The following is a 20,729-nucleotide window of genomic DNA, read 5'->3' on the forward strand; positions in this document are numbered from 1 at the left end:
CCTAAAATCTTAGCCATTTTTTTTATTGCCTTAATCTAGCAGTGGTGACACTCAATGTAATGAAAAAACAGTGGTAGATCACCTGACAAGTGCCCACCTTTCTTTTTAATTTCTGGAAAATGTTTTGGGTTTTTCTGAATTCTGCTTAAACAATGTTAATATTTCATCTTTTCTTGCTGAATCACAGTACTTATCGTTTGTATCGTTTTGTTAATAAAAAATTAAAAACTTTAAAATATGCTATGTGCTTTCACCTTTTATTTAAAAAATAAATAAAATAAAATATATTAATTCTGCTGAAAATTGGAATAAAAAAAGTTTTAAATTTAAAACAGAACCATCAGTTTGTTCATCTCCATTTTCCAGTTTAAAACATTAATGAGTGAAATTTCAGATACAGTAGACTCTCGATTTTCCAGTTAATCCAAAAACACAGTAAGTCCCCGACATACGTAAGGGATAAGTTTCAGGACTTTTTACGTAAGTCGAGTTTACGTAACTAACAAAATATTGATACTATATCCATGATATGCCGTAATTACAAAACCACATAATACCCTCAGAAGAATGAAGAAAAATAGTTATATATTTTTCAATTTGTTAGTTATGTATTTTTTTTTTTTTATATTAGTTATATATATAGAAAAAGTTATATATATTTTTAATTAGTTCAATTAAAAACTTTATCTGGGGATAGCGGCGAAGTAGCCAGAGTGGCACATAAGAAAAGAAAACATCAAAGGAAGAAATTGTAGAGTAAAAACTGATATGTATTTCTTGATTATCATAGTTGACTTCATTGGTGCCGATTCCTTCACCGCTTCTCGCATTCTGTCTTTGTCCTTTATTATTGTGTTCACTGTTGACACTGACAAATCTGAATTCCACGCAATACTTAATGTTTGACCATTTTCATACATCCTTATTATTCAAATTTTCTAATCCAATTCAATCGCTTTCCTTTTCATGGTAGATTTACTAGTACACTGTCACTCTTAGTCAGCACCATGTTAACGGTCAAAATTAAATATTCTGGAAAGAACTTCACAGGGTTAAGGCAAAAACTCACTATTATCGCCCCACGCAAGCTCACATTTTGCTAAAGCTCATTTCTGGAGGTCACTGGCATAAAACAAAAACAATTTGCACTTTCCGGGTTATTGGAATTCATTATAAACGGGTAGTAAACTCGATTGTATTGCATTTTCGATAATACCGATAGCTGGAATTCTGTGGGATTTCACGTTATGGTGAAATGTTTGTCCCCTTCACTGAAATCTTCACTCATACATAAAAATAAAACCTAACTAAATTTTAAGAATCTTCTCTTCATTCCTATTTTTAAGCTTGTTACTCCATATCTCGCTTGTGCAATTTGTGCGTGCCGTGATTATGGTTATTCATTGCTTTTAATAATAATTATTATTATTATTTTACTGTTTTAAATTTTACAATCCTAAAAAAGAAAAAAAAAAAAAATTGAGTGAAAAAAAATTAACGCAAGTTTGAAGTTACGTAAGTCGGGGACTTACTGTATCCAAAAATGTTCAGCAACCTACGTAAAAAATGTGGCGATAGATAAAATAAAAAAACTTACCATGCTCTACTAGCATGTCCAATACGATTCTTCCTTTTATTTTTTACAATGGTTTTGTCACCAACGTTATAATGGTTCATTAAAGATTTAACGGATGCACCATTTTCAAACTTTTGAATGATTTCAAGATTTTGTTTAATTGAAAGCGCAACTCGTTCGCATTTAACCATCATTTTTGTGACAAAAAAATTTTCATTATCCCTGACATAAATAATGAAATAAAAATTTTTCCTTTGCAATGCAACAGAACACAACAATCAAAGCGACACACTAAAACAAACTAAACATTTGTTCTCGCTTTTTTTTTTTTTTTTTTTTTTTTGAGCGTCAGGTGTGAAGGCAGTGGAGGGTTGCAAGATAATAATCTTCCAATGATGACTTTATAACGCTGCTTCTTGTCGCTTATTTACGACTTGCAAAACATCTGTTTATACCTAAGTCACTTATTTACAACTTGCAAAACATCTGTTTATACCTATTCTAGTTATTACTTGAATTTTGTGATTTCTGGTTGATTATTATTTTTTTTTAATTTGGAGTCTTGAAGTGTCCCAGTTAATCCGCTTCCTGGTTAAACCAATCCCGGTAAATTGAGAGTCTGTTGCATACGAATTTACATATATTTCTGGTTTATTATTTGCCTATCAGTTAATCTGCTTTATTGAAAAGTTTATTTTAAATTTGGCACACTTCAACAGTGCACAAAATTTGAAACTACATATCTTGCTTCCAACAGTGCAGTGGCCATCTGGAGAGAACGCTGGGTTTTGTTTTCCCATCTTTACTATATGAAAACAATAGTAAATCTTTCTAAAACAACTAGGATAAAACTGAAGATGTTTATTAGAACAAGTGCATGTACACTAATGCTGAGCATAGTAAATAAATTTGACGAATTTGAAGTGTTGCTCAAGTCATCAAATGCAGACATTGTTGGGATACAGAGATGTAGTGCCACTCAGATATAGGGATTTGCAGAATTTGAATACAGGCAGTACAATGTGTACAGGAAGGATAGGAGGGATTATGCTCCTAATTCAGAAGCACATAAAATCTAGGACAGGGGATCCAGTAGCCATGAATGGCCGGTGCAACACTGAGGCAGTTTGGTGCAACCTAAGCACTAGGAAGGCAAAAATGAGAAGCATGTTATAGACCTAATGATTCTGATTACAAAAAACTGGGGGGGAGAAAAAAATCAGATTGGCTTTGTCTTATAATGAGGGATTTTAACTTTATAGATACTGACTGGAACTAGTGGGTAGGGACCATTCACAATGCTAGCAAGACTTTTGTGGATTTGTTGGATAACTGTTTTCAACAGCAGCAGCACGTTAGAGAGGAAACAAGAGAGAATCTGGTCATCAGTGATGATTATTCATGCATTAAGAATCTGCAGATAAAGAATCCACTACTAGGCAGCAGTGATCAGTCTACTGATGTGGGATTTACTTAAAGATGTAACTATACCATCAAGGGTAAATTGAAGGGTTTTTGATTTCACAAAGGTGATTACAGTGGTCACAGACAGTTTTAAAATTCTATACAGTGGGACCAATTGAAGATGTTACCATCAGCAAATTCTAAATTGGAAGCATTCAATGGCATATCAACAGGCTTAGGAAATATGAAGAGGCTAAGAGTAGAAAACTTGCTTCTCATCCAGATGGTAGTCAAGCATTCTGATCCCTTGTCAAAGCCATTGGCCACAATTTCTGTCCATCTATAAACCCATCTCTGTTAAAACCTGATGGTTCTATTGCAGCCTCAGCTAAAGATTAAGCAGACTTACTAGCATCCTGCTTTTCTTCTAACATTTGTAGTGATGATCTTGGTAAACCTCCTCCTACCATAGCACACTTTCTAAAAATTTCAAATCTCTCACATTATAAGGCATTCCAATCTGCTTCTCCACTCTACTTGTCTGTACAGTTGTTCATTATACAGTAAGACTCCCATATCCACGGGGATACATTCCAAGACCAAGTTGGATGGCTGAAATTGTGGATATAAGCGAACACCTGCTGACCCCATATATAACGTGATTTTCTTGTACATACATACGTATAATAAAGTTTAATTGAAAAATTAAACACACAGTAAGACATTACCAACATTAAATAGGTATTAATAAAGTACAGCAGACTCTCGATTTACCAGGATTGGATTAACTGGGAAGCGGATTATCCAGGACACTTCAAGACTCCAAATTAAAAAAAAAAAAAAAAAACCAACCAGAAATCATTAAATTCAAGTAATAACTAGAATAGGTATAAACAGATATTTTGCAAGTTGTAAATAAGCGACAAGAAGTGGCGTTATAAGTTGTCATTGGGAGATTAGTATCCTGCTGTCTACACACCTACCGCTCAAAAAAAAAAAAAAGAGAGAGAGAGAGAGACCAAATGTTTAGTTTGATTTAATGCATTGTGTCGATTGTTGCGTTCCATCGCACCACAAAAGAATAAATTTTGTTTCGTTATTTATGTCAGGGATATCGAAAAAAATTTTTTTATAGTAACTATTTTTTTTTTTTTTTTTTGTTTGTTTGTTTAGAAATTGCGAAAATGATGGGCAAACGAAAGCGTTGTGCTTTCAAATTAAACAAAAACTTGAAGTTATTCAAAAAATTGCAAATTTTGTCCATCCTTTAAATCTCTAAAGAACCATTATAATGTTGGTGAACAAACCATACGCGACACTGCAAAAAATAAAGGGAAGCTATTCGATTTAAAATCGACATTGCAAAAAATAAAGGGAAGCTATTCGATTTAAAATCGACATTGCAAAAAATAAAGGGAAGCTATTCGATTTAAAATTGACATTGCAAAAAATAAAGGGAAGCATCGTGTTGGACATGCAAGTAGTACGTGTTAAGTTTTTTCTTTTTTTTTCTGTGGTTAACCGTGGGTAACCGAATCAGCAGATACGGGGGCACAACTGTACTCAACTGGCCTACAGTAGACTCCAACTCTCATCTTAGTGTTTCTACTGCTTACGTCAAACCAAAGTGAAAATCAAAATTGCACTGCCCAATCATATCATCTTGGAGCATTGCTTTATATTCTATGCTTCTTAACCAAGAGCATTATTTCTCCCCATGTGCAGCCTGTTCTTCCTGTACACATTACACACAGCATATTCAAATTCTATTTCTGAGTGGCACAATGCTTCTGAAATCCTTACTCTGTCTAAATTTGATGATTTAACCAGTACTTTGTCAAATTTGTATACTATACTCCTAGCATTAGCATACAAAAAAAGTATACACACACCAGTTTATGCTTTTAGTAATCCTAGTACAGCCCATGTATTTGATTGTCCCATGAAGACCTCTAGCGGGCCTAGTAATCTCTGGCACCCCACTTTTCAGGCTGCAGTGTGTCCCAACAAAAGTAGTGCAAGAATCACTTTCACCTCTGCTTGTGGCTGCTGTTAATCTATTAGTCTATGTATCCTTCCCCCCCACCCAAGCTAAAAGTTTTGCAACCACTAACACTACCTCAATAGCATCAGCAAATATTCTAGCATTTCATCTATTCAATTTTATCCCATGCCTGTAAAATAATCTCTCCAGTTAACAAGCACAAACCACACTGAGAAAAACCCTATCCCATGATCCTTGCACAGTCTCTCCAGGGTTGAACTGACTAACAATACTCTCATCATGCACTCCCTTTTTTCAATTTTAATCTTAATCCATGAATGTAATAGTGCCCCAAAAAAGGTTAGGCTGGAAAAGACAGATTGAGAAATCACTGGCAAAAAGTGGGGGATGAAGAATTCTTCACAAATATAAATGCACAGAAGAGAAGAACAAACCAGATCAGACCCTTATGTAATGGATGGGATAGCATTAGATACCCCTGCTGATATTGCAGATGAACTCAACAGTTACTTTGCATCTATATTTACAGAAGAAAAACACTTTATGTCAAAGAGAAATTATGGGAGTGAAGTTAAAAAATATGTAATTAATGATATTGAAATTTCACCTGATTATTTAATGAAAAAACTTTCGAGCCTACACAGTAAGGTTCCTGTGTTTGATGGCATACACCCTATAATCTTAAGGGAGGTGGCAATTGAGTGCATTGAACCATTAAGGCTAATTATGAGAGCATCAATGAACTTGGGAGTGATTACGTTGGATTGGAAACGTGCCATTGTATCTCCAATACGTAAGGGCGGTTCTACGAATGAAGTGGGAAATTACCACTTCATTCTTAGAACATTCTTCTAATTCTTCATTCTTCATTCTTGGTCAGTCTAACTTCAGTAGTAGAGAAAAATCATGGAGGTAATGATGAAGAGAGGAATTCAGGATCATTTAGATAGAAATGGAATTCTGACTGATACTCAGCATGGTTTTGTAAAGGGAAAATCATGTTTAACAAATCTGGCTAGCTATTTTGACAGGGTAACTTGTGAGTTGGATTTAGGGAATACATCACATAGCGCGGTTAATTCGTGCCAAAAAAATACCGCACTGATCGAGGTATTATTAGTATGTATTTTAATGTTATGCGTTCTGACAATTTGATTATATGGGTCAAGTTGCAAAAATATAAGGTGTTTGTTTACTATAAATTGATGCACACGAAGTTCTTGCAAAAAAAAAAAAAAAAAAAAAACGATAATGATACAAACGAAAAATACTAGTAAGTATAGTAGAAATGATTTTTATTGCAGTATGTACATACCAAAAGAATATAAGTGAAGTATGTACTGTATTTTTATTTTGAAAAATAACTGATAAGCTTAGTTTGCACAGTTTTTTCTTCTTTTTATCTGCATACATCTCTTTATAACATCGAATGTCATTTTGCAATGCCTGCCTTACTTTCATACCTCGTTCGATGTTTGGATCTAGAAGAACACTCAACGCCATTACATTTCTTCTTTCCACTCATATTTGCATATAAAGGTGTAACGTTTTTAAAAAGTAATCTTTAATAAAAATACACAGCGAAAAATATTTGTACAGCTTACACACAATCAACGACCTCACTGCTCGGAATCTAGAATGTTTACTAATATATGAATGCTAGCAGAGTCCATATATAATGGGAGTTTCAACAACAGTCAGAATGGCCTTGAATCCATAACGCATTGGCCTACGTGCTGGCATTATAAAACATACATACATATCAAATGTACTGGTGCGTAACACAGTTAATTTTTTTTCAATTTGTAAACCGTGCTATAGCGAAACCCGCGCTGTTTGAAACCACACTATGCGAGGTATTCCTGTAATTTCAATATTGTTTATTCGGATTTCAGCAAAACATTTGACTCAGTCCAGCATGAGCATTTACTTTATAAGCTGAAACATGTTGGAATCACAGGGAAAATCCTTAGATGGATAGCAGGATGGCTTCAGTGAGGGTTATAGTTATTTGTTTGTTTGTTATTTGGTTTTTAGGAGCATTAGCAATTAAGGCCATATTGCTCCGGGAATATGCGGTGGTTATTCCCTGACCTTTCCGCATCCTCCGTATTTGGTGGTGACGGGCTCGAACCCCGGTCTAATCAAGAAGCGTGTGCTACGCACTGCTGCTCCTTCCCACCTGGCTATGGAGGTGCCGCTTCAATGAAGGAGGCAGAGGGTTGCGATAAGAGGTTATTCCAGGGTTGAAGTGGGGTTCCCCAAGGATCAGTATTAAGACCACTGTTTCTGATTTTCATAAATGACATCGATGAAGGATAGAGGGTGTAATGTCTAAATTTGCAGATGATATAAAGATCGGTAAAGTATTTAATACTCAATGCAAAGCAGAGCTTCTTCACAGTGACCTAGATAGATTTCGGGGATGGTCAGAAAAATGGCAGTTATGCTTTAATCCAGCACAGTGCAAGGTATTACACACATGGGGAACAGTAACCCCAAAATAACTTATACACTTGGTGGAGCTGAACTAAAGCCAGTAGTGGAGGAAAGAGACTTGGGTGTTATGATACAGTCAGATGTGAAGTTCTCCGAGCATTGTAGACAGGTTGCAAGCAAGGACCATGTGTCCTCTCGATGATTTATTGAATAATTGCTAATAGAGATAAGGATGTCATAATCCCATTATATAAGGCTATTGTTAGACCACACTTGGAATACTGAGTTCAAGTATGGAGACCACACCTAAAGAAAGACATTGTGCTTCTTGAAAGGGTCCAAAGATGGGTAACTCACCTGGTGAGATCAGCAAAGGGGCATCCATATGAGGAGAGACTTCGAATGTGTGGGTTGCAGAGTTTGGAAACTAGGCACCTTAGAGGAGACTTGATTGGGGTGTTTAAGGCTCTGAGAGGCATAAGTAAAATGAATGAGGATGAAAATTTCACAGTTTAGCCAGTAAGTTATAAATTACTGGAATAAGTTACCTACATGGGTGGCAGAGGCTGAAAGTTTGTAGAAATTCAAAGGTCATCTGGATAATTACCTACGAGAGGAGGGGAAAAGCATAGTTTGGCTATTTCCTTTTCTCTTATTATTTTTTTTAATTTCTTCTTATTATTATTATTTTATTTTATTTATTATGATTTTTTTTTTTTTTTTTTTTTTTTGGCTGGTGCAGCATAAGCTTCCTTGCACCATGAGGCCATCACTAATACTAATACTAGATTGTCCTGCATTTACTTCTTTAACCAGTGGCTCCATTATTTTCCCTGGAACAGAAGTTAAACTAGTAGGTCTATAATTACTTCTGTCATCCATTGATACCCCGTCTTGAATTGGGGATACATTCGCAACATCTACAGTCTGTGGGGATCTCACCTGAATCCAAGGATGCTCTCATAATTATGGCTGAGGGCTTGCTTGCTTACTTCCTTTGCTGCCTCCCTTAACATAATCGGATAGATCCCATCCATCCCAGGTGCCTTTGTTATGTTTAACTTCAACAGTTTCTCTTCCATTTTCCTCTGTTATTACAAAATCATTTGGCTCCCTGTTAGAGTTGGATAAACTTCTAGCATCCACTTCCCTAAAGAATTCCTCATGTTGCTTTTTAATTTATATGCTTCCCATGCATTTTTCTTCCCTGTCATGAGTTCCATTAGTTCATCTTACATTCATTTAGGCCTAAACATTGAACAGTATTTCTTAGTTGGTATGAAATTTCAGGGGATCTGGTATCAGCAGGTCTTCATTATTGCTTCATTCCTAATTGCAAATGTTATGTTAAGATATTTGATGCCGTGCTTACTTTCCTAGACATCTCTGATATTTCTGCCTTGCAGAAACAGCAATCTGTGTGATTGCATGGTTCTTGCCACACCATAGGAACAGCAAAAGGAATACTTTTACTTTTCCCTGTTAGCCACATCCTCCAATTTGTGGTGCAGGTTAAATAGCACATATGTGGAGCCCAAGTTTTCTCCTGATCACCAATTTTTCAACCAAAGTACCAAGAATATGCATATTTAGTAATATTCTAGATTTTCTTCCTACAGTTTCTGTTGTAAACCATCCACACACGTAGCAGAAACTGTTAGAGTGATTCAGACACTTCCTTTGCTTCTGCTTAAACATTTTAACAACACAGTACAAAGAAAAACATAGAAGAAACAAACAATATGCATCATATATGAAGATACACTGTACACATACTCATACTACAACTGCCTTTTCATTACTGAAAAAGAGAGGTGGGAGGCAGACAGGTAAAGTTGAACACATGTTGACCCTCCACAACACTAATGCCATCTATGAGAACATGCCATTATTAGTTATGAGTAATACCATATCTACTTCCCTGAATTTAAGATAGTGTGCAATAGTTGACTGCAACCAGCTGATATATTAGTGGAAATAAAAATTATGTTGTCCAGTGTAATCAAACTTCAATTCTCATATTTTAATTTAATTTCAACTTAGTTACACATTAAACCACACAGATTAAGAGGTGTCTTGATTAATGTCTATTTTTTAAAATTAATTCATCTGGTTCACATTATACTTAGCAGTGATATTACTAAAATACCTGGAAAATCCTTTGATGATAACACAAGTTTGTGTGTTACTTGGAGAGCACCAGTGAGATCATCATGACAGTACACAATGCCCTCTGCACTGTAAAGTAATGCAAAGTTTTTTTTAAGGTTTTTTTTTTTAAACAGAAGATAAAGTAATATGATTTGCATGGATAATAATATATGTAGATAGAATATAAAAACTTGAGTACAAATTTTGCAGTAAACAGAATAGTCATTAAAACTACCGAAATAGAGCACTGATTGCAATAATACTCCAACTGGGCAGTTTAATTGTTGAAATATTTTTTAAGCAACTATTCCTAAGAAATATAGTAGGAATACACATCATGGATGCATGCATGCATGCACTTGAATGAAGTTGGCTGGACCTTAACCAAGAAATGCTTCTCGGTGTCTTTATGGTTGGATACAAACATACCTGAAATCCTGGGCTGACACCAGAGGTGGAGGTATTGTGTTAGTAAGAAATAATAAAGGATTCATTTGTGAATGCAGCCATCAAGTATTCCCCACTCTTTGAAGTAGCAATTACTACTAACAAGATTAAGGCTTTACTAACTGAGACTGGATCCATAGATATACATACCAGATAGCCACAATTAAACTACCTCTATTTAGAACTGTCAAATGCATAATCTAACGAAAGGAAATGAAATCAAATTTGGCAGGTGTGTTCTTCAGATTATGTGGACAGCTATTGTTCAAAAAATAAGTTTAGTTACAAAATCACCACTAAGGCGAAATGTGCTGTGAACAATTTGCATACCCATTCACACATAAATACAGAATGGAAGATGCTAATATGAAGATACCATATTCTACAGATATCTTAGGGTTAGGGTTACTCTTTGTGATGACAGATAATATAAACATACACATAGGACAGTTTTTTGTTCCTCAAAGGCATATGTATGCATGCATGCATGTATGTATGTAGCTGATTCTATTATACTGCATCCCCTTCTGAAATATCAAAAAACAGTATACAGTAATACCCCGAAGTTACGCGATAGGTGGGTCCGACGAAAATCGCGTGTCAAATTCGCGTAAGTCGGGGTACAACTTTGCATATAAATACATATAAATTTTGCTTAATTGGGACCAAGGACTAACAAAAACACTAGTTTAGAAGAAAAATATTAATAAAATTGCAGTTCTTTATACATATTAATACAAAATATGTATTAAAAAAACAAATGACTTACGTAAAAAAGTTATTTCGATGTCGATGGCTTCAGAAAATCTAACAAATTTGTCTGGCGACACAGCGCCTTTTTTTCACGCAGAATTTCTTCGTAGCAAGCTAATAATTTTTTTATTCCTTGCTTTGTAGCTATAACGCGTTCTTCGTTGGAGTCTATGTTTTCTAAAATTTTTAAGCCCTTTACAATTGAGCCCTTTTCAATTTTCAACCTGTCAAGTTTGCAATTGTCATGTGCTTTTCGCCGTTGCTTCATTTAGGCCTGTAGCACGTGCAATATCACATGGTCTTTCATTTCGCTCAAAGCGTTTCACAATTTCATATTTTTTCTCTATCGACAGAGGCGGACTGGCCATAAGCCTTACCGGGGAAACCCCGGTGGGCCAGTGTGATTTTGGCCATAAACCATAGTATGAGGCCACTATAAATTTTCCCGGGTAAGAATTTTTGATCCAGTCCGCCTCTGTTTATCGATAATTGCTTTTCTTTTTCTTTCTGAATCTGCAGTGTCTTCACCAGAACGCTTCCTTTTCACACCTTTTAATTCAGTATTTTACTCATTTTTAGGGAATAAAGCACAATTACAAAACGAGGAGGCACGCTTGATACGCATAAACAAAGCTGCGCACATGTAGCAACTGAATAAACAACACCATAAAGGCAGAGATACACTATTAACACCCCACATTTCTAGGGGTTACTACCATAAAACAATAAAAATCCAGTTGCGTTTCTGCTAGTGAAATCTGTTATAAATTGGTAGTAAACTCAATCTAATTGCATTTGCGATTATACCGATAGCTGGAATTGTGTTGGTTTTTACGTTATTATGGTGAAATGTGTTTCCCCTTCACTGATATAAAAAACATAAAAGCAGCAAAGTTGAATTTTGTTCATCTTTCGCTCTCATTCTCCGCCGTCGCACCCTATATTGATAACATATGAAAAACGACCTTGAAGATAGTGGGCGGCAGCGTTCCCAAATGAAAAAATCAAGAACCGCGTAACTCTGAGTTCGCGTAAGTCGGGGTATTACTGTATTTATAAATCTATTAATGGATGCATTAATGGACACATATGTCTAAAAACAGTTTCTGAAATCAATAAATAAACATTTAAGAAAATGTTGGTACAATAAAGAATAGACTCAAATGCTTATAAAAAACAAAACAGCTGTACAGGCAGTCACAGATTTATGTTGTTCAAAATTTGTAGAAGAATAAGAGAAATTTACCACAATATGAGCTATGGTGGTCAGTATTGAGCACCATAACTCTGTTATTATACTATTGTTGTTCAAAATTACTTCATTTTTAATTTTAAATTCTAAATTTAAAAAAAATTTCTTCTCCTCTCCCCTCCTCAACAAGAAGTATTGTAAAGAACAAAATCTCAACAATAGGGCTTTGCTTGTTTTTAACAATGGTTATCCTGTTAACAACATCAAAGTCCTGGTTGATTTGATTTTGATTTTTTGTGGTGCAAAAACAGCAAGGTTATACTGCGTCAAAGTCCTGGATAACAACATACAAGTTGTCTTTATTCCAACAAACATGACCTTTTCATTGCAAGGATTGGTAAGAATATTCAAAGCCTATTATTCCCAGCAGACCATACAATAACTATTAAATAAAATTTAGGAAATACTTGAAATTGCTTGGTGCATCTCCTGCCACACTATGCAGTAGACCCCTAGGATTGAAGGACTCTGTTTGATGTCTTATCAAATTCTTGATGGGATTTGCTCTTGAAAAGTATGTTGATACTCCTAGCTGTCTTGTCTGTCTTGCTATCTGTTCACTAATCCCCAGAACAAAAGGTACAATAATGTGGGTTTCTGACACAGTGGCTTTATTTTAGTTTTGTTGAATCTCCTGGTGGTTTCTTCTAGTTTTATTGATGATCATTAAAGGGTAATTGTTTCTTGATGGCTAAATTCCCAATGAATGCTAGTTCTTTCTAAAGAGTTCATTCTTGGCAAATTTTCAGGGCTCTGATGATATGGGGCCTCTGGACCCTACACTTGGCTGAATGAAGGGAAGAGGAACTAAAAACGAGGAAAACTCCAGTGTCTATAAATTTTCTATATATGGATCTATCTAAATGGCCTGATTTTCTTTCCAAGAGAACATCTACGAAAGGAAGTTTCACCCTGTTTTCTATCTTTAATTTGAAATTGATTTTACTGTGGAAGTTGCTGAGACTATCAAAGGAGGTTGTCCTTGCCATACCTCCAGATCACCAGGATGTAATCATAATGGACCCACAATTTGGGCTTTAAGGCTGTTTGTTCCAAGAATTTTCACTCAAGTTGGCTACAGTGGCTACATATATGCTAGTAACAGGAACAAGGAATTCTTCATGCTGAGTCCTGATTTTTGTCTATAGAAAGAATCCTCAAACTGGAAGTAGGATTTACCTACTAAAAGATTTATAAGATCCATAATGTATTTTATAGATATGGCCCTCAGAAATCCTATATGTAGTTGGAGGTTTAAGGATTCCTTGTTGCATGCTTTTGCTTCTTCCAACAGGATAGCAGTGTACATAGACTCCATGTCAAAAGATAACAGGATGTCTTCCAGTTGTATGTGAACCTCTTCTAATTTTTGTTTAAGCACTGTTGTGCTGCTAATGGTAAAGGGATTCTTCTTTGGGATAAGTGTTCACAGATGCCTGGTAAGATATTTGGAAATCTTTTGACCTGGTTGGAGTCTACCATTGATGATGATGATGATGATAATAGATTCCATCCAGAGTAATGTTCCACAGTGTAATACAGTTTGGTCTCCATAGGCAGTTTCAGAACTATTCCCAAATCCAAAATTCTACTCCAGAAGGAAGATTTTGATACTGAAATCCAAAACATAGCCAATTTTATTTAGTTTTGGGATTGTTTCAGATCTAATTGTACCAACTGTCCTTTGCATACTGATAAAATTAATTAAAATACTTCACGTGAAAAAATGTCTTATTTTAAATCTTACTTAGTAAGATTTAAAATAAGGCACTTCATGTAATTTCCTTGAGTTTAACTAAAGCAGATTTTCATTTTTCAGATAAATTAGTTTTTTAAAATCCATACTGCACTAGATGTACTTTCAAACATTAGCAAACAAACGAGCTTACTTAGGATTTCTACTTGAATTATCAGTTAGCCATCAACTGATTATGACTGCTTAAAGAAAGAAAGATTGCAGACTTTGCACTCTTCAGCAATGTTAAGTCAAAAGTTTGTTTAAAATAGCCACAGTGCTGTTTAGAATTCACTGTTAGGAATACATCCAAGGCTTCACCAGAAAGAGAAGAACTGAACTCAGTTTTTTTTTTTTTTTTCCCTCACCTGGCTGGAATATTCTCTAATACTCAGCACTGCTATGAGGAACTCTTAAAATGCCACACATGACTTGAAATAATTTGTTATATTTCAAGCTTCCTTGTGCATCTGTCAAGTTTCTTAACCAAGGACCACTGTACATCAATTCTTTCTTCTTTTGTTATAATGAAAGAAAAGCTAACAGAACTGACTGCAAAATATCTATTTCTTTATCTTCAATGATATTGAAGAGTATTGTTTTTTGCAAAATCAGTTAATTTCAATTTGGTTCAAAAAAACTTGTTCTCTGAATATTGGATGATAAATTGATTCCCCAAATGTGACTACATTTAAATTAAAGTTAAATAACATTTGACTTAATGCTTCGAAAAACTCAATCGGGGAGCTTGCTATCTACAAATTCTCTTTGGAGCCAGCAGATTTTCAATTGCAATAATGAACCACAGTATGGTCTTAGGAATTCATAAAAGAAAGTCAGCTAGCTGTCAAACTGACACCACAATTTACCAAATTTTTTCATAAAGTAATGCTTCTGCTATGAGTGTAGTAAATATCTCAAGTAATAACACTTCACTGATTCGTGTCAGCATACAAATCACCTTAATGGCACAATGTCGGTAAAACTGCACTGATGCTTTGTTACTATATATAAAACAGTAATGTTTTCTCATGAACACTGTGAGGTAATACTGACCACTGTCATCCATCAACCCATTTTGGTGTTTGTGACATATTGTCTTTGTGCTCTTCTCTCATTTTGTAGTTATGATTGACAAGGAAAATGGTCCATACTAATTTATACACAGAGAAGGGCAGTGTTATTCCTCATATTTTTCTTTAAAAATTAGAGGGGCTGCCATCTTGTACATTTATTCCCTTTAAAAATAAGCCTTTAATGATATTATTACTTTCTGACAAACTTTAACATCTTTTATTAATCTTTATCAATAAAACACATCTAAACTCTAGCTTTCGATTAAAACAGCAACTCCATAAGCAATGGAAGCAATCTGGAAAAATTAATGACAGGATAGCCTTTTCAAGAGCACGAGCCATTTTCAACCATCAAAAATCCCAGTCCATCAAGAGCTATTTTGAACGGTTGATAACAGTGGGAAAGACACCATACACAGAAGAAATTAATAGTTTCCCAGAGCAACTTGACCCCCAGAGATGGATTGACTTCATTACCCGATTTGAAGACGTTGCAGCATCCAACAATAATTCAACCACATATTCAATTGTAGTAGACAGGACTCGCTGACATCCATCACTATATCTAAACACCAAATCTTAGCAGCCTTGAATTCAACCCCATCCTCTACAGCTATGGATGCAGATGGAATTCCCCAGTTCATGCTGAGATGCCTGGGCCCATATATCATCCAGTCCCTTGTTAGCATTTTCAATGCAGTGCTAACCAAACACACCCATCAATGGAATGTCTATTTGGTAAGGCTGCACCCAAAAATAAGAACGCCATTATTAGAGAAACACTTCAGACCCATCTCCAATTTCTCATGTCTCCTGAAACTATTAGAAAGGACTCTCCTGCCAACTCTAACAGCTCATATACTTCCAGATGCCCCACCACAAATTCATTCATCACTACCCAACAGGTCCACCATTACCAATCTCCTTGTCACCACCCACAACATCCTTACAGCTTTTGAGAGGAAAGAAGAACTCCTCATAACCTATCTGGACATCGAAGCAGCATTTGATACCGTTCAAGTACCTGCCCTCCTAAGACTGCTTGAAGACCACTACTCCATAGGTGGGATGCATTGCATTTCCTCTCATCACGCCTTCAGAACCATACAATCATACTCCATAATTCTGAAAAAAGCTATACTAAGCAAATATCTACAGGAGTACCACAAGGGGGAGTCCTCTCCATCCTCCTCTTTACTGCCATTATCTCCCCTTTTATAGTTCAGAGACCAGATATATTTTCTTATGCTGACAATTTAAAAATGCTGACCACCATCCAAACAAATGCAGACCCCAATATGGTCACAGAGGAAATTAACGGTGTGCTCCTCGCACTAGTAGGCTACCTCAAACAATTTGGCCTTAATATCAACCCAACAAAGTCTGAGTGCATGCTCTACTCCTTGAAGAAAGAGCCCATAACCATCTTGCCAAAGATTAATGCAGTATCCATACTTCCTGTTTCATGTCATTTAGATTTGGGGGGTTGTTTTTGACACAAAGCTGACATTTAACCATCACATCAAAAAACTAATCAGGCGAGCGGCACACCTGAAATGGAGAGCAAAGCAGCACCTTCATTACGTCTCAGACAAAGTTACCACAACAAAATGTCAGGACAACATATACACCCCGCTACTTTATGCAGAAGAAATCTGGGCATCAGCAGCACCCATGAACACAAAACCTATCTGGGCAGCAGAGTACTGGCTCCTCAAGTAGGTAACCTACAAATAATATACGACTGAAATGGCCCTGGGAATTCCCAGGATGCCCAATCTCATTGAACAAAGGAGACTGATAATGACAATAAAGATGCTATAAAGATAATCACAATAAAGACCGGCCTCATCACATCTTCATTCTGGGATCTCTGTGGCCGGAGGATTCCACCTACCCAGCTCCGAGCCACCCCAACAATTTGCCCTCTTCACTCACGCCTCCACTTATCAGATCGCTTCGTATCCTATCAGATGCTCGGAAGAATCCAGGGCATTGATACCAATTGAGAGAAATTTGCAGTTAACTGACACTATAGGAAGAGGATTCTTGATCCCACACATCCATGCCCTCCAATCACTCAGAATAGACAGAAGGCGTCCTCAAAGCAATCTAGTGACATACAAATTCACCCCAGGTTCCCTCCAGTAAGGAATAGTCAATGACTGTCTGGACAGTCTGAAAAATGGAAAGCCTTCTCTTCATCACATCCAAGCCAACATGCCCTGCACTCACTACTTTAATGCTCCGATTAATTACTGAACATACCGGGAAAGAAGCCAGCGGTGTGTGCATCAACTGCCCCCCCCTCTCTCTCTCTCTCTCTCTCTCTCTCTCTCTCTCTCTCTCTCTCTCTCTCTCTCTCTCTCTCTCACTCACAAAGTTGGGAACATGTGATATAATTATGATTGTAGTTCACACAAGTGGTGATCACTTTTTCAAAAGAATAGGTTGGCATTAAGATCTTTCAAACTTCAAACATGGAATTGTGGTGGGAAAGATGTGCAGGTGCCAGTATCTTGACAACAGTCAGTATAGTTAAGTGCTCCTATTCTGTGGTGTCATGAGTCTACATGAGTGGCTGAACAGTAGTCTAACAACCAGCCAAAGGTTATATATGGGGCAGAGACACATACTGTGGTCAGTGTCATGCATTTAGTAACACAGTAGTAACACTGCAGTGGCCCAGCTAATCATCCAGCACAACATAGGAACAGCAAGACCAATATCCATGTGGACTAAGCACCACACATTTGCTTATAGAGGCTAAGACAGTCAGCAGCTGTCACAGGTGTATTATGGGCAAATAATGGCCCCGCGAGGTATTAGGTAGGTGTTGCTAATGCAAAAGCCAATTCAGTATGTTGTGTATTTATTTTTTTAAATTAGGATGATTTGGATGTATCACTGCCTTTGACATTGTCATTTTGATTATAGCTTCACTATGCTCATTTCTTGCACGCTTTTTTCAATATACAAAACAGCCAATCTACCTTTATAGCCACTTTCAAATTCTGATAATTCTGAAATTTAAAGGCAACTATATGCAACAAAAAAATCACACTATATACTATATTTGACGTCACTTTGAATTTCTGAATATATCACTTATGCATATCGTAAACACTTACTTTTTTAAGCCATAAGCAATCAGTCTGTACCTATGATTAACGGCTGTGCAGGTAGCACTAATCACTTCTTGAGCCCAAATTCCTACAACATCCTGAAATAATGACACAAATTGTATTAATAATACAATTAATATACTGGGTGTTTCAAGTAAAATGAAGTTGTGCTGTATCTCTTCATGCTACAAACAATGTATCTGTTTTTATTTTTCTTTTCAAATAAAACTGATTTACATTTGTATCTGAAGTACAGAGATGATGCTTTTAGACTAAACCAAAGACAGGAAACAACTTTGCCAAAAAGAAACAAAGCAGTCAATTTGACAAAATTTTAATTTACAAATTAAAATCCAAAAGGTAATACTTATTCCAATTTTCACATCTAATTTAAAAATTTCAGCCCAAATATGACTAAAAAGATATACAAGGTGTTTCAGTTAAACGTTTCAGAACTTCTAAGAGGGGTAGGGTACATCCTGACAACTCGAAATCATATAGCAATGTGGGGTCGGAAATGCTTTCCTGAAGCGGTGTTGTACACAAAAGCACCATAAAGAAAAGAGACCGTAAGTGAGAAATCGTTTTAATAATACATGAAAAGAAGCAAAAGGTACATGGATTAAAGTAAGTGTTCGAAGTTTCTTCCACGGGCTACAATGCACGCCTCACATCTCCGACGCATGGACATCCGAACATTCTGGAATACTCCAGGCAGCGTGTCCAGACACAGCAACCGGAGGATTATGCACCTCGTATTGCTTTCGCACAGTGGTACCTTGGAAAATGTGCTACAAATCCCCTTTTTCCTGCTGAAGTGTTGTTTTCCGATGAGGCATCCTTCACAAGGGAAGGAATTTTCAACACGCATAACGACCATATCTGGGCAGTCGAGAACCCGCATGCAATACGACGTCGTGCAGCACAGATTCGATTTTCGGTCAATGTATGGGCCGGTATTATGGGAGATCACCTCCTCGGACCTTACCTGTTACCGTGTCGTCTAACCGGACCTATCTACTTGATCTTTCTGCAGCAAGTATTGCCACAACTTTTGAGAGATGAACAGATTTCTGCATCAACGCAACAGACAATGTGGTTCCAACACGATGGAGCCCCTGCCCATTATAGCGGAGATGTTCGTAACTACCTGGATGTCACATTTGGTCAACAGTGGATCGGACGTGGTGGTCCCATGCATTGGCCTGCTCGGTCACCCGACCTATCATGTCTTGATTTTTATTTCTGGGGTCATATGAAATCGCTAGTTTATGACACCCCTGTTGACAATGCTGAGGAGCTGGTTGCAAGAATCGCAGTAGCTGCTGAAGAAATTCGAAATTCGCCTGGAGTATTCCAGAATGTTCGGATGTCCATGCGTCGGAGATGTGAGGCGTGCATTATAGCCCATGGAAGAAACTTCGAACACTTACTTTAATCCATGTACCTTTTGCTTCTTTTCATGTATTATTAAAACGATTTCTAACTTACGGTCTGTTTTCTTTATGGTGCTTCTGTGTACAACACCGCTTCAGGAAAGCATTTCCGACCCCACATTGCTATATGATTTCGAGTTGTCAGGATGTACCCTACCCCTCTTAGAAGTTCTGAAACGTTTAACTGAAACACCCTGTATATATATTCATATATGTGTATATACAGTCGAACTTCCTTTAACGAATTCGATAAATCCAGAGAAAAAAATTCATTATAGAGAATATCTTTTTTATTAGAAATTGTTATCTAATTAGAAAATGACAACAAATCTACATTTATTTTTAATGTATTTTATTTCAAAAACATACTTATTTAAATTATTTAGACAATTTTAGCCTGTAAGTATCACAAATTAAAAAAAAATCAGTAATTTTCGTTTGCACAATACAATTAAAAAATCAGATTCTCAAAGAAAACCTCACATTTATTCAGAGCATTAACCGTATTCCCGTCCGCTGGGTACGTTCCAGCCCCAACTGGGTTCAGCAAGTTAATTCTATAATTTTTACTCTAATTTCAGAGCTGAAACTCGCTATAGTTGGAGCCAGACCTGTTTTCTTGAATTTTTCCACTTCAATTTTCAAAACCTTCTATTGAATTTCACGCAAATGACAAAAATGTGACATCAAGTGTGCATTTTTTTAGGCCTTTTTCTGTTATTTTTCTAACCCCACCCTAATTAGCCTATGACTTATGAAACCCAAAACTTGATTCGTTTGTTTGTTTTGGAGCGGGAGTTCCTGTTTACGGAGCGAAATTGTTTTCATGGAGCAAGGTGTAAAAAAGAAGCCATTGATTGCGTCACACTGCCCATACAGCTACATCGAGAAGGGAAGGAACGAAAATAAGACACTGCGAGCTACTGTTATTGACATAAGAAGCGATAAAGCGAAACAGTAGCCAACTGTTTTTGTAAGGCGAAAAGATCATATTTCCTTTCTTCAACGTGCAATACACGTTGAAGAAAGGAAATATGATCTTTTCGCACCTAACAGAAAATCAGGAAAATTCATCTTTTAGAAATGTGAAAAACAAGTGTAAAACTGATAACACTGCAATGCGCATTTGATAAAAAAAAAAAAAAAAAAAAAAAATTTGCTTTATTGTAATTGTTTTGAGGAAACAAAATCGGAACAGCAGTATCCTGGGTTTTCTTCTAACAAAATTTCGAGAAAATATTTCTATTTGTAGCTGTTATAAACTTCGAAAACTGATGCATCAAAGGAAAGAAGAAAAAAAAAAATCATCCACTATGAATAACGGATTGTT

The 20,729-nt window shown here is 36.3% G+C and overlaps 1 protein-coding gene across 2 annotated transcripts in view; it reads right to left on the minus strand.

Annotated features, from left to right (window-relative positions):
• Rich (Guanine nucleotide exchange factor subunit Rich) overlaps positions 1–20,729 on the minus strand; it is a 579,939-nt gene that overhangs the window by 462,472 nt on the left and 96,738 nt on the right. For both annotated transcript variants that reach the window (XM_090378010.1, XM_090378009.1), the window contains exons 7-8: positions 17,970–18,061; positions 9,574–9,662 (exon numbers count right to left, since the gene is read on the minus strand). In XM_090378010.1, the coding sequence (XP_090234136.1) occupies positions 9,574–9,662; positions 17,970–18,061 (181 nt within the window). The remainder of the gene's footprint in view (positions 1–9,573; positions 9,663–17,969; positions 18,062–20,729) is intronic.

Source organism: Mastigoproctus giganteus, chromosome 7, assembly GCF_048544385.1.
Source record: "Mastigoproctus giganteus isolate SK-2022 chromosome 7, ASM4854438v1, whole genome shotgun sequence".
Lineage (NCBI taxonomy): Eukaryota > Metazoa > Arthropoda > Arachnida > Uropygi > Thelyphonidae > Mastigoproctus > Mastigoproctus giganteus.